The sequence below is a fragment of the Callospermophilus lateralis genome, chromosome 3 (assembly GCF_048772815.1).
Source record: "Callospermophilus lateralis isolate mCalLat2 chromosome 3, mCalLat2.hap1, whole genome shotgun sequence".
Classification (NCBI taxonomy): Eukaryota; Metazoa; Chordata; class Mammalia; order Rodentia; family Sciuridae; genus Callospermophilus; species Callospermophilus lateralis.
The window spans coordinates 176,925,392-176,939,843 of NC_135307.1; the positions used below are offsets into that span (position 1 = coordinate 176,925,392).

At 48.1% G+C, this 14,452-nt stretch overlaps 1 protein-coding gene across 1 annotated transcript in view; it reads right to left on the reverse strand.

Moving 5' to 3' along the window:
- LOC143394910 (fer-1-like protein 4) overlaps positions 1 to 12,620 on the reverse strand; it is a 40,832-nt gene extending 28,212 nt beyond the window's left edge. The window contains exons 1-21 of the mRNA XM_076849478.1: positions 12,542 to 12,620; positions 12,210 to 12,265; positions 11,627 to 11,715; positions 11,430 to 11,529; positions 10,005 to 10,096; positions 9,785 to 9,826; positions 9,330 to 9,500; positions 8,779 to 8,839; positions 8,532 to 8,663; positions 8,206 to 8,268; positions 8,043 to 8,127; positions 7,629 to 7,788; positions 7,335 to 7,518; positions 7,061 to 7,247; positions 6,083 to 6,444; positions 5,675 to 5,783; positions 5,307 to 5,484; positions 5,096 to 5,216; positions 4,546 to 4,646; positions 2,908 to 2,995; positions 2,720 to 2,836 (exon numbers count right to left, since the gene is read on the reverse strand). Coding sequence (XP_076705593.1) covers positions 2,720 to 2,836; positions 2,908 to 2,995; positions 4,546 to 4,646; positions 5,096 to 5,216; positions 5,307 to 5,484; positions 5,675 to 5,783; positions 6,083 to 6,444; positions 7,061 to 7,247; positions 7,335 to 7,518; positions 7,629 to 7,788; positions 8,043 to 8,127; positions 8,206 to 8,268; positions 8,532 to 8,663; positions 8,779 to 8,839; positions 9,330 to 9,500; positions 9,785 to 9,826; positions 10,005 to 10,096; positions 11,430 to 11,529; positions 11,627 to 11,715; positions 12,210 to 12,265; positions 12,542 to 12,620 — 2,577 coding nt within the window. The remainder of the gene's footprint in view (positions 1 to 2,719; positions 2,837 to 2,907; positions 2,996 to 4,545; positions 4,647 to 5,095; positions 5,217 to 5,306; positions 5,485 to 5,674; positions 5,784 to 6,082; positions 6,445 to 7,060; positions 7,248 to 7,334; positions 7,519 to 7,628; positions 7,789 to 8,042; positions 8,128 to 8,205; positions 8,269 to 8,531; positions 8,664 to 8,778; positions 8,840 to 9,329; positions 9,501 to 9,784; positions 9,827 to 10,004; positions 10,097 to 11,429; positions 11,530 to 11,626; positions 11,716 to 12,209; positions 12,266 to 12,541) is intronic.
- Between the last annotated feature and the right edge of the window lie 1,832 nt (positions 12,621 to 14,452).

Consider the following 14,452-nt stretch of genomic DNA (forward strand, 5'->3'; position numbering starts at 1 on the left):
AAGTTACAGTGGGGAAGTACACAAGAGCTAAAAGATGGTCATTTCAGCAAACACTTGAAAATTGAAAATAATCAAAAATATCAATCCTTTCAAAGTACAAAATAGACCAAAATTTTAATATAACAGAGTATTAAAAAGTTATTTTAAAAATGTGAATCAATACCACTTTTCTCACTAAGTTTTTTGTTTTGGAGATTATAGCTTTGTGGGGTTTTTGTTTGCTTTTTGTTGTGGTGGTGGTTTTTTGTAGTTGTAGTAGTTGTTGTTATACCAGGGATTGAACTCAGGGTCACTATACCACTGAGCCACATCCCCAGCCTTAATTTGTATTTTACTTAGAGGCAGGGTCTCACCGTGGTTGCTTAGTGCCTCATTGTTGCTGAGGCTGGCTTTGAAGTCTTAATTCTCCTGTCTCAGCCTCCTGGGCTGCTGGGATTACAGAAGTGCGCTATTGCGCCGGCTCTATTTTTATTTTGAGACAAGGTCCTATTAAGTTTCTTAAGCCCTCACTAAAATTCTGAGGTTGGCCTTGAACTTCCAATCCTCCTACTTCAGCCTCCTGAGTCACTGGGATTATAGGTTTGTGCCATCATGCCTGGCTATTGTTATTTTTTATGAAAACATGTTATTTATATTGACATGTAATTGGTTTGCTCGTGTTATCTAATGAAATAATAACTATTGCTTTATTTCTCAGGATTTTTAGTTTTTCCTTTTTATACTTTTTTTTTTAAAAATTTTATTTAGAAACAGGGTCTCACTGAGTTGCTTAGAGCCTTGCTAAATTGCTGAGGCTGGCGTTGAATTTACAATCCTCCAGCCCCAGCCTCCTGAGCCACTGGGATTACAGGCATTCACAACCACACCTGGCTTTGTTTTTCCTTTTTAATTCATGTAATGGTAACAAAGTCTACATAAACAAATGCTCTTTGGGAAACCCAATAGTTATTAAAGGCACCAAAGAGTCCTAAGAAGAAAAAGCTTGAGAATCGCTGCTCTACAGAAACTCTAGCCCTTGCATACCAGGACATGTGCCAAAATGGTCTTGGAAAACATTTCTGGGGCTGGGATTGTGGCTCAGCGGTAGAGCGCTCGCCTAGCATGGGCAGGACCCGGGTTTGATGCTCAGCACCACATAAAAATAAAGGCATTGTATTGTGTCCATCTACACCTAAAATATATATATATATATTTTTTTTTTTAAAGAAAACATTATTTTTTATAGTTTTATTATTATTATTTTTATTGTTTATTTATTTTTATGTGGTGCTGAGCATCAAACCCAGTACTTCACACGTGCTAGGCAAGGGCTCTACCACTGAGCCACAACCCCAGCACCCTAGGCCTTTTTATTTTTATTTATTTATTTTGGGTACCAGGGATTGAACTCAGGGGCACTCAACCACTGAGCCACATCCCCAGCCCAACTTTGTATTTTATTTAGAGACAGGGTCTCACTTAGTAGCTTAGCCGCTTGCTAAATTGCTGAGGCTGGCTTTGCCCTCGCAAACCTCCTGCCTCAGCCTCCAGAGCTACTGGGATTATAGGTGTGTGCCACAGCACTCAGGCCCCAGTCCTTTTTTTAATTTTTATTTTTAGACAGAGTCTCATTAAGTTGCTGAGACTGGCCTTGAACTTGCAACCCTTCTGCCTCAGCCTCCTGAGTTGCTGGGATTACAGTTGTGTGCCACTGCACAGCTTGGAAGCATTATTTCTAATGACCAGTAATTAGGAACGATTTGCAAATCCATCAACAGTACAATGTATAAATAAATTATAGTATATTCACAGAAGGAAATATTATACAGCAATGAAACAAATTATAAAATTATATAATATTAGGTACAATATTGTATAACATATATTATATACAATATTATACAGTAATGAGACAAATTATACATCTACATGCAATGATCTGGATAAATCTCACATACATAATATTTAAAAAAGAGCAAAATAATATAAGTTTGAAAAAGAGCAAAACTAAACTATATTATTTCAGGATGCTTATTTATGTCACAAAATACAGGTTTTCACTACAAATATTTAAAAGCAGAGTAGGGTTGTAGTTCAGTGGTAAAGCATGTGCTTAGTGTGAGTGAAGCCCTGGGTTTGATTCTAGCACCAAATAAACAAAACCAATAAAGCAATTTTGCACTAAAATTCAGTATAAATTCTATATACTGTCTCCATCTTTCCAACACCCTGTCTTCCACATGTCCCCCAGTTCTAATTCTGGCCATTTGCACATATATGCATTCTTTCTTACTAAATCCCAATTTATCCTTTGAAGTCTGAAACCAGGATCTAACTGGTTTGGAATCCCTGTTGCTACTTAACCAGCTGTTAAGACTCCCTCTCTAAGCCTGTTTCTGCTCCTTTCAAATGGGGTAAACTCTTCCTAAGTTTGCTGGAGGAATAACCCAGATAACATATGCAGATGGTTAGCAGAGAAAATATTCTCCCTTTCCCTTCATACACTGAATTCAGAGTTTCAGACCAGGGAGGTCATGCCCAAGGGAATTTACTCTCAAATCTTCAACCAAAGAGATCTTGAATGCTCCCTGAATCCCTGCTGAACCCTAGAACTTTCTTCCTCACCCTCAGTAATTCCAAAGGAATGACGTGACATTACATCTGCCCAGAGAACCTGGATGGTCAAAGGCTTAGGGGGATGGGTGTACGGGGTAGGCAGACGGGGTCAGAGAGGCATTACCTCCTGAGCCAGAAAGCGCAGTTTTGCAAGGAGTTTCTTGGCCAATGTCACCTTCTTTTGCATGTTGGCCTGTCTCAGACCACGTAAAAGCCGCAGACCTTGCTTTGCCAACAGGTTCTGAAAGGGCAAAAAGAGAGCATGAGTGGAGGGTTCTAGCCAGGTCCCGGCCTTCCTTCCCCTGCCCATACCAGGCTGTGCGTCAGCAGTTTCCCTCGGCATCGATCCAGGTTGTTGGGCCGTGTCATCGTCCTACGCTCAGTACTGCGGCAAAACTGTCTGTAGGGAGAGGGGACACACAAACCAGGGGAGTCACAGGGGAGAACATGGGCTCTTGGGGCCAATTCCCTCAGAACAGGCCTCCCAACCCCCATTCCCTCAAAGCCTTCTTAGCCTTGTTCTCCATAGGTGTCTATATGCATTTGGACCAACCTGAATTCATCAAGGACATGTCGCCTTTCCTTTGAGCCTCACAGCTCCCCAGTATTTAACTATCCACTGAGAAGTACCCTAGCTACTCCATGTGTCGCCCAACAGCACTGGTATCACCTGCGTACTTGTCAGAACTGCAGAGTCTCAGCCCGAACCCAGAGACTACTGCATCAGGGTGTACATGTTTACACCCTGGGGCATTCCTGTGCCCATTTAAGTCAGAGATCACCTGTGGTTTAGTCGCCCCTGGTTGGCTGAAAGGACCTAACATGCCTGTTCCCTTACAGATGTGACATGCTCCTTCATCTTTTTCACGTCACCTTCACTATGCCCTGCCCTCTTCACCCTTTATAAAATCTCTCTGATGTATTTTTCTTTCATTTCCTCCCTTAACACTTATCCTACATAGCATATTTTTATCTCTTTGTTTTCATGTTTATTATCTGTGTTTCTGCTCATACCCACTGCCCTCACCACAGGGGAATAATACAAGCTTCAGGGATTTTCGAGATCAGAAATACCTTTTCACTGATATCCCTGTACTTAAACAGTGTCTGGCATGGCAAGTACTATATATATATTTTTTTTTTTTTTGAGGGGGTACTGGGGATTGAACTCAGGGGCACTCAACCACTGAGCCACATTCCCAGCCCTATTTTGTATTTTATTTAGAGACAGGGTCTCACTGAGTTGCTTAGTGCCTTGCTTTGGCTGAGGCTGGCTTTGAATTTGCAATCCTCCTGTCTCAGACTCCTAAACTGCTGGGATTACAGGCATGTGCCACCACACCCAGCAAGTACCATAATTATTTACTGAATAATTACACAATTAATTCTTTTGAGAATAGCGCCAGAAAGGTTCTTAAGTGCCTAGAATTATGATTATGGAATTTGGGTCAGTGAAGGTCAAATATAAAGGGAACCAGAACATGTTTATGTGGTTACAGCAAAAAAAGATGATATAAGTAAGGACCAGTTGAGGATGCAGGAGAGGAAGTGGACAACAGCAGAGCCAATTCCTCCAGGAAGTGAGAGGAGAAAAATTCAAGATCACAGCTAGGATGCTTCCTCCACTTAGCAGGAAGGAGAGAGATGCACAAGCTGGCCAGGTAGTAGATTAAATGGAAGAAGGTGAGGATTCTGTTTCCTCCATAAAGTAGGAGACACGGGAAGCAATATATGCCCCCAGGAGCCAGGGTAAGAGACCTTATGGAAGGTGGTAGCAGAAGCACCTAAGGACCTGAGCACATCCCAACTCCCCAAATTTCCATCAAACTCCTTGATATTTAAAGTTGTCTCCTATAAAATGCTGAGCAAATGCAGCTTCAAATCACAAAGTCTCTCCCACCCTGGAACAGGCCCAGGATCAATAGCTCTAAGGGCTCTCTCTTAGTTCACCTGCTTCCAGCCACCAGTTCCTCCAGAGTCTGCTTGAGCCGTGTGCAGGCACTGAGTCCTGATCTACGCTGCATCTTCTCAACTTCCTGCAGCCCTTGGCTCTGTAGGGCAGTGAGAGGGTCAAAGTCTTGAGGGTCCTAGGTACAATAACCCCCACTCCCACCTGGAGGCCCCACCCACTTCCACCCCATACCTCCTAACCTGCCCTTCTTTGGCTCCATGGATTCATGGTTCTATTCCTCTAGAACCTTAGTGGTTCCATTCCACTGGGGCCTGGCCTCCAGTACTCTACCCCACCCCTTCACCCAGCCCCTTCCTGGGTTCAACTATTCTGAATCCCTGTCCTCCTATAACTTTGATCTCCTGAATTCCCTTCAGTTTACCCAGAAACTGTGTTCTTTGTCCACTACGCTCTGGCCTTGCACCAATAAGGTGCTGGCTCCCTTTTGCTCCACCGATTAGCTTCCCTTGGTTGCTCCCTCAAGGGCCAAAGTGTCCCCAGCATCTGCATAGCCCTGCAATTCTCTTTAAGTGCTGGCCTTGCCCTCACCAGCCTCTCAGCCACTTTGTGAACACAGTTGCTGCTTTGCAGGCGCCATGTGTAATCCTCCCAGCGACTCCACACATGCACACAGGGCTTATGGTGACGCAGGGGCAAGCAGAGGTATGGTCTGGGCCAGAAAGAAAGAAACTGAGGCTCCGGGGTGTCCTGAGTACATGATGACCTCCCAACACCCCCCTTAGAGAATTGGAGCACTCACCCACTGCCGTCCACAGGCTCTGGCCTCTGAGCTGGAGTTCCCACCTCCTCCTCCTCTTCCAGACCGGTCCCCATATCTTCAGACTCCAGGAGAGGCTGAGCCTCCCCCAGGTTGCCCTCAGTTCTCTCCCCAGCCCTGGACCCTCGGCCCAATTGCTCCTCTCGGCGGCCTGCATGACCTAGCCTCAGAGCAGCAAGAGTCAGCAGGCAATGGGTGGGAGGTCAGACCCCTCCCTCAATCAATTTTGCCTCAAGAGAAGTAAAAATCCACCCTTATGGAAAGTCAATAGCCCCTTTCAGGAGCATACAGTCTGAAATGAATGACCACCCTCAAAACATGACCCTCAGGGGTTCAGGTAGGCCACACACCAATGGAAATCTCGAAGCTGATGGGCTGCAAGGCCATAGTGGGGTCAATCATGGTGGCTTCAAAGAGCACGCCAAAAAGCAGGAAATCTTCACAGGGCGCCAGGGCATTCTGGGGAAGGGAATCAGGCTGGAGTCAGCCCCTGGCCTCCCAGGGAGCAGCCTGGACTATGCTTGGCCACAATGTTCACAAAAAACCCATTGCAGCCAAGGCCCAGAAGTCACTGCAGGTGTCCTGCACCGCTCTCTGCGCCTTGCAGCCTCAACACTTTGGGTCCAGGGGATTGGTCAGTCTCCCTCCACCCATTATGGTACAAATCCACCCAGGCCCCCAAATTGAAACTCCCCCATGGTGTTCAGTGTCTGGGAATGCATTAAACCTCCAAAGCTGAGAGTGACTCCAGCCCCCACCTCCGGCAGAGGCAGCAACTCCTCCACTTCCACCTCCATAGCACTGGGAATCTCAGGAGATTCTGCACTGGAGCTGGTGTCCACCTGCTGCGGAACCCTGGTTGGGATCTGGCCCTGTCTGGCTTTCTTCTTCTTCTTTCCGGTGAGTCGGGACAACCTGGACCCCTGTAAGGTCTGGGGAGGTTCAGGTTCAGCTCTTCCTTCAAACACCTCCATGGACACTGCCACCAGAAGTCGGCCGCGGAACCAAATGCCTTGGCCGACGCCTTCATTGAGACTTTGAAGACCATCCCGGACACCCCTACTAGGGGGCGAGCCATAGAGGGGTATCCAGGCTGGGCCAAAGGTGGGGTTAAACCCGGCTGTGGGGGACAAGAACAGTGTTTTGGAGGGGAGCACGGGCGAGTGGATACTAGAATAGTCTATACTCCATACCCTTATCTCCTCCATGTCTGGGGTTGGGATATGGCAGAAAATAATTCAGCAGTTCTGGAAGGGAACAGCTGCAGACCGCTGAGGAGCATCACCTGGGTGCAGCTCAAAACCAGCTGAGCTCCCAAAGGCGAAGCGAATCGGTGAAGTTTGGCCTTTAGGGGCCACCAATTGATAGAGCCAAATACCCAGGCAGAGCCGGGACCGGGGTGGGGCTACATGTAAAAGGGTGAAGGACTGGATGAGTGGCTACTTAGGCAGCAGCCCTGTTTCAGCGATCATAAATCCGTAGGAAGAGCAGGGCAGGCGTGGTTACCGGATGCGTGACTGTGGTCAGGTTTTTGCAAACCGAGGATGGGGTTTGTGTCGGGTGGGGAGGGGGGCGGGCGAAGGGCGGGGCCAGCCTGGAGCAGTTCATTTTGTCCGGTGGACCCGACTCCCTCAGCTGAGCTGGGTCCCGAGGAAGGAGCGACTACGGCTCTGAGGGACTCAGGCTAGTTGAAGCGGGATCTGGGGCTGACAGGGCCCAGCGCCAGCTGCACTCACCCGCGCGGCCGGGGTGCGAGATCTGCTTCAAGTCCAGCACGTGCGTGGCGAGGGCCTCATCGAGGAGGGGCGCGTCGTCCCGCAGCTGCAGGCGAAGTCCGCGCGTTAGCGGTGGGAACAGCTCCACAAAGTTCAGCTGCTCGTTCCACTCCGGCGCCGCTGTCTCGCTGCGCACCGACGTCTCGCCCTGAAGACCGACGTGAAGACCGACTGAGAGGGTTGAGCGTGGGATCAGGGCCTGAGTTGCGGCGGAGGGGGCACGCTAGAGACTTACCTGCTGTCCCAAGAAGGACACCCGTACATAGGGGTCCACGAGGACGCGTTGGTCGTGCAGGGCGCGTGCCAGACTCCCCAGTAGCCCTGGACGCAGTGCTGGAAGGCCCTCGGCGCGGTACACCCGCACGCGGAGCCGCGCCCACGGCCTCTCTGCTCGGATCCCGCGCGGCAGGAGCAAGTTCCTGGAGGAGCAGGGAGGTGAGAGGCCGAGGAGCAGAATCTATCCCTTCGCCTCTCCGCGCCTCCGAGGCCACACCGGATCCGATTCTCTCCTCCCCTCACCCCAGCTCACTTGTCGATGTCCGAACTGTGCCCTGGACCCAGGAGTGGCAGTGGAGGAGGCAGGTCTCCGCGTGCCCTCACGGACAAGGTGACCTTAACGAAGCCCTTGGTCCCGGCGCGAGTATCCTGGGGGTCATGCAGAGGAGCCCATTTTTGATAGAAGTGGCCATCTAGGGCAGAAAGACGGGCGAGGAGTCAGGGGACGCTGGTGGGATGCACCAGGCGATCATAGAGCTGCGACCAGAGCATTGGACAGTGGCGGGGGTTCCTCTCTGGCTCAGTAGAGAGGAGTGAGAATGTTTGGAGTGTCAGTCTTCGCAAGAGATGGCTGTCTCAGAAGTTAGTGCACAGGAGTCCATGCGGAGTCACTGCTGAGAGGTCCCTGTCCCTGCAGATCAGTCTCAATAAGCCTAAAGTTCGGTACCTGGCTGGTCGAAGACGATGCCCAGGTCCATCCTGAAGGTGCCTATCCGGGTGGCCATAAAGGGAAGGGACTGCGAATGGAAAACCTGGGGGGAAGTGGTGTTAGTCCCGAAGCTTCAGTGTTCCCCTTTCCTGAAGGAAAGCTCTCCCTTCTGTCTCCTCACCGTGATCTCCAGCAGCAAGTCTTGAAGGCGAAGCTGGGTCTCATGAAATTCGAACAAGAAGTACTGGATTGAAGTGGGGGTGAGGGAAAGTAAGGAAGGTGAGAGAACGTTAGATGTGAAGCGCCCACGCCGGCTTGCCCCAGCCTCTGGTGAAGACAACGCGGTACTTCCACCCTGGACTGAGCCTCCGCACACTTTTTCCCTTGATGAGCCCCGCCCCTTCATATTCTAGACTCCAGCGCACGTAGGCCACGCCTCCTCTAAGGATGATTCCTATCTTGGTCCTGTCCACTCTCAGACTCGCCACTTTCCTTGATCGTGCCCACCTCATTGTAAAAGGGGCAATTGGTCCCACGCTGTGTGGCTGTCGCACGGCGCTGCTCCCCAACGCGCACGGCCACATAGGGGTTAATGTTTACTCCCACTAGTTTCTGGGCCTCCAGCACGGTGACCCCTACCTAAGAGGTGCAGAAAGGGAGGAGAGGACGCCAGACCTACCAACGTAGGGGAAGGAACGTGCAGGCACACAGAATGGGGGATCCACAGGTTTGAGGCCTGGGAAGAGAGCAGTACCTGGAAGTCCTGGGCTTTGGACATTTGGAAAGGATCCCCACGGGCCAGGCTGTGGGCTCGGCTGTAAAGAAGCTTAAAGTCAGCTTTAGCTTCCCCATTCCCTGCCAACACACACACTCACTTGATACTGGAGGTGAGGTCTCCTGTTCCTTATAAACTTTTGGATTCTGAGTCCTTTGGGGCTTTTCTTGCCTTACCTACACCTCAAGCAAGCCTACATCCAGAATTTGACTCATTCCTGAACTCCTGAGTCAATTTATTTGTTCAAACAAAAATTTATTGAGCACCTACTATATGCCAACACTATTCTAAGCACTGGGACACTGCAGTGAGCCAGAGTTAAAACTTGCTCTTTACTTTTCATCACTTATCATTGTGCGGAAGTGGCAGTGTCTATGCCTATGAGTGACCCTTGACCACAGGATATCCACCCTTCACCCATACCCTGGGACCGTGTTTGTGAGGGTGGATGGGTGTGGGTCCACATGTGTGAATGGTGAGACTGACTCATTGGCAGGGTGTAGGAGCAGGTGCATGTGGGTACAAGATACCTCTTGAGGGGGCTGAACACGACCCCAGAAAGCTCCACATCAGGCTCATCCTCCAGCTCCAGCTCCAGCTCCAGATCCAGCTCATTCTCATCATCATCTTGCGGACCTAGGCTTCGAGCTAGCCTGCGGCCCAGAGCTACTGCCCGTCGCTCCAGCCGGGCCTCCCCAGGCCTAATAGGAAAGCCCTCAAGAGATATGCCTGGGACCTGTTACCCATATCTGGGCATTCCTTGATTTTGTTGACCTTAGGACTGACCCTTATACTGACCCCACTGATCTCAGGACAGACTCCTAACCCTGAGAGTCTCTAATTCCCAAATTAACTCTTGATTCTGGAACAGATCTCTGACCTTGGAATTAATTCAGTCCTGATACCTTCAGGACTAACCCCATGTCACTGGCTCCTAACCCCAAGACCAACCCCAGTGATCCCAGATCATCCCTCATATACTTACTCCAGCTCCTGGAAGCCCACATTGGGGATGATCAACTCTGAGCTGGGAGGAGGAAAAATTAATGAAGGGAGTGAGGGAGGGCCAGGCCCAAAGACAGAGCTGCAAGAGTCATAGTATCTGGCTATAACTCTATGGATCTGGAGTGAAAACGTCTCCTTTTCCAGGACCTGCCTGGACTGGGACCACCTGGGCTGGAATCACCAGGCTTTGCTTAGTTTACCTATCCCGGATGAGTGCCCCAAAGTCCTCCTCTGCCCAGGCTCCAGCAGCGCCCTCTGGAGGCTGATACTTCAGGTCAAGTTCTACCTGGATCTGAAAACATATACAGTGTAGTACTCAAACTGTCCTAAGCCTGAGAGGCCCAAGGACAATGCCTTTTTCTCCATCTGTAAACATAGACCCTCCTGGCCTGCCACTAAGGTGACTTGTGGATCCTCTCTAATTATCAATAATGTTGATTATTCACAACTTTGCTAAGAATGTAATGAGCAAGCTATTTATTGAGGAGGTCAAATACAGCTCCAAAATCTCCTACTGCTTTTGCAAATCCCTTACTGTGATCTTCTCAGTTCTGCATGACCTGGTCCTTGCCGTCCACTCCAGCTCCTTCTCATTTCGGGTTCTGCTCTTCTCTGCTCTCTAGCTATGCTCCCCCAGGATACTGGACTTTAGCATATTTGAGTTCTTCTGCCTGGAATATTCTTCCTTCACGTTTCATATCTATAATAGTTGAGCTCCAAGCTTAAGCATTACTTTCTCAGGGAAATTTTTCTGACCTCAAAGTAGATCTCATATCCTTGTTATGTACTCTCCCAGCTCCCTACCTGCATTCAGTTGCAATTTCACACTTATTTGTGTGGATATTTGTTTAATGTTAGGCAAGAGAGCTCCAATAGGGTAATTCCATGTCTGGTTTTGCTCACTACTGAATCCTCATTGCTCAGCACCACACTTGGCTTTTAAGAGCTTAAACAATGACTATAGAGTGAATGAAAAACAACACTTGCTTTAAATCCACATAATGTAAATGAAGAAAACAGCATAGAAATGTTAAATAGCTTGTCCAAGTTTTCAAATGAGAAGCTGTCAGATGGGAGATTTCAAGCCAGATCTACTTCTAGGCAATATGAATTTCTGTGAAACACCAGGAAAATTCATTACATGTCTGTGATTTCAGCAGCTCAGGAGGCTAAGGCAGAAGGGTCGCCAGTTCAAAGCCAGCCTCAGTAACTGAGCAAGGCACTAAGCAAATCAGTGAGACCCCGTCACTAAATAAAATATAGAAAATGCTTGGGGATATGGTTCAGTAGTTAAGTGCCTTTGGGTTCAATTCCTGGTACCAAAAAAATAAATAAATAAAAAATAAAGAAAATTCAGCCAGGTGTTCAACAAGAAGTGAGTCTACTCCAGGATCAGAGAGCAACAGACAACTTATCTCCCCTTTTGCCACAACCCAGGGCCTCAGAGCTGAACCTGGTTCTGGCCCACATCATACTCAGACAGGGACTGCAATGAAAGGAGCCCTAGCAGTGGTAGGGGTTGAACCACGGTGTCTGGGTCTTGAGTTTCCCTGGGTTAAGTGGAATCCTCTATCTAGAGGGGGTCTTGGGTTTGGGGGTGGCAGATTGGTGCTGATGGGACTCACAGGGGACACTCGCAGGTTTTCATCCACTAGGGCCTCCCGTAGCACCAAACGCCCAGCACTCTGTAGCTGTTGCAGGGAGATCACCAGGGTCCCCAGAGGCCTAGGGGAGTAGCATGGGACAGAAGAGTATCCCAGGGAAATGTCAGTAAGTCAATCCCAGCCTCTCCTGCACCCCTGACTTCCCCAGGCCTACTCACCTGGAGCTGAACACACGGCTGCAGTTGACTACCTGCACGGACAGATTTTCCCCAGTGAGTGGAGCTCCATAATGGGGCCAACGGAACAGCTGGGGATAGGAAGAAGCTTGTAACACCCATTGCAGGGCTGGCCCTTATTCCTAATCCACCCCTATTTCCAACCCTGAAATTGAAGCCAACCCCTAAACCAAAAACCCTAGGACTGGTCTTCCAAACCTGAAATGATCATTCCAACCAGGGACTGACTACAAACAAGGGCTAATCTAGAGCTAACTATCAGTCAAGAAATAATGCCCTCCAGTCTTAGAACTGACTTATTCCAACTGGGTCTTTTTCAAGTTTTCGGTGGACAAAGCATCTTCATTTTACTTTTAATTGGTGCTGAGGATGGAACCCAGTGCCCCACGCATGCCAGGCGAGCTACTGCTTGAGCCACATCCCCAACCCAAGGGTCTGATTTCTTAAGTCTGTTTCTGACCCCATTTCACAAGACTACATCTCCCCAATCCCAGTAATGAGCCCAGGATGGACCTGGAAAGGAATCAGCCCATCCAGGAGCCATCCAGGAGCCATCCATACTGACCTCACCGACATCGGCTTCTTGACCACAGCGAATTTTCCTTGTTTTCTGGGTAAAACCTGCTCAGGGTTGAAACTAGTCATTTATTAGCCCTTCCCCACATAAAAAAGTCATTAGCCTCTTCTACCCTTGGTCCAGTGTCCATTCCCCACTAGATTCACATTTAAAGGAAAAAAGTGGTCGGGTGAGAGAAAAAAAGCAGAAGGTCAGAGGTGGTAGGCTGGGGAGAAAGGAGACAAACTGTAGAGATGGCCAGGAATTGGGTTAGAGGTCTGGGAAATAGAGGGTTAGAAGTCCAGTTCCAAGAATTTTTACAGTATCCTTGCAAGCCTCACCCCGAAAGCTGAGCTTCACTTGTCGGTCATGGGTGCCTGGCAGCCCTGTTAGTCTCCTCACACACACAGTCAGAGCCATGGTCCCTGTGCCACTGGCTCACCCTTTGCCTGACTGTCCACCCCAATCACTTCTGACTCACTGGACTCACCCAGCAGGTTCAGCAATCCCTGCCCTTTAGTCAAACACTCAGGCAGCAGGCCTGGGAGTCATGGGTGGAGAGGGAGGGATGATGGAGAGGTGGGGGTAAGGTCCCTGTGGTCAGCTCAGTCCTTCCTGCCTTCATCAGCTACAAGTTGGCCAATGCTTCATACTTCATCCCATCCTCATGGGGTGAGAGCTGAGACAGGATAGGAGTGGAGAGGATAGGGCCCAAATCTAGTCCTTGCTAGCTTATGAAGCCGCAGGGCATAGACCTCATGCTGTTTCTTATTCATCTTTGTGTTCTCAGAATCAGTTTTCATTTTATTTATTTTTCCTAGCTCAGAATATGATACACAGTAGACCCTTAATGGCCCACCACCATGCCTAGTCACTTACTTTGCCTGGGTAAAAGGATGGAATAATAATAGAATCCCCTAGTTTTACGGGATACATTATTAGCTTGAGCATAGTAGTTGTTTCATATTTTTTGTTTTGTTTTATTTTGGGTACTAGGTATTGAACTCAGGGGCATGTGGCCACTGAGCCACATCCCCAGCCCTAATTTGTATTTTATTTAGAGACAGGGCCTCACTGAGTTGCTTAGTGCCTTTCCATCACGGAGGCTGGCTTTGAACTCATGATCCTCCTGTCTCAGCCTCCTGAACTGCTGGGATTACAGGCATGCGCCACTGCGCCCAGCTCCATATGCTGCTTCTTCTTTTTTTTTTTTTTTTTTTTGAATAATGACTGGAACATATGATTTATTTAAAAAATGTAACACATTTTTAAAGGCAACAAAATATCATTTCAAAAAGCATCAAGAAGTGAGTATATTTGATCATGTTTAGCTCATAACAGAGCAAATAATTCATGCTATAGGAATTATTCTATATTCTATAGCATGTTTACTGAACTGGCAACTGAGAAAGTTGGTCGAAGGAAGATAGAGAACTTTGTCTTGTAAGAATCAGAACCAAGGGGCTCCATAATCATCTGGCATACGCTGGATGTTGTATCTGTGGTTAGAAATGTACATGATAGGAACTCCAGGGATCTTCCGGATTCGTTTAAGGTCACGGTCAACTGTGGTCACAATGTAACACTTGTGCTGAGTTACTCTTTGTACTAAGCAGTCATCTGCATAGGTTCCTTTGTGCGTGCATGGTAATCGTTCAAACCGGGGATCCTTTGCAATCCTTAAAGCCACTCGATATTTTTGCCCCAGTTTCTCAATTTCAGTCATTACACAATCAGTTATACAAGGGATACACTTGGCATACAGACAGTCCATCATTGACTGCACTAAGTCCAGTTTGGCTTTAATGGAAAAATTGATAAAGTTGGTATCAACTTGAGCCACATCCCCAGCCCTCCATATGCTTCTTAACCAGAAGCAAATGGTCCTTAACTTGGGGTCCTAGGATTCCAGTGGTATCATACATGGGCTCCAAGGAGTCAGCAAACCTTTAAAATAGTCCGTAATTTTAAAAAAATACAGGGTCTCACTAAGTTGCTGAGAGCTTCATTAAATTGCTGAGGCTGGCCTTGAACTTGCAATCCTCCTGCCTAAGCCTCCTGAGTCACTGGGACTACAGGCATGTGACACCATACATAATGTAAAAAAAATTTAACATACCACTGTAAAATATGAAGTATGTGTGCTTTTCTCTGGGCATAAAATTCCTAGCTTGGGTTAATGACTTTTAATAGATGTTCAATAATTATGCTCAATGAAGGAATAAATATATCTCACAGTCTGAATCCAAAAT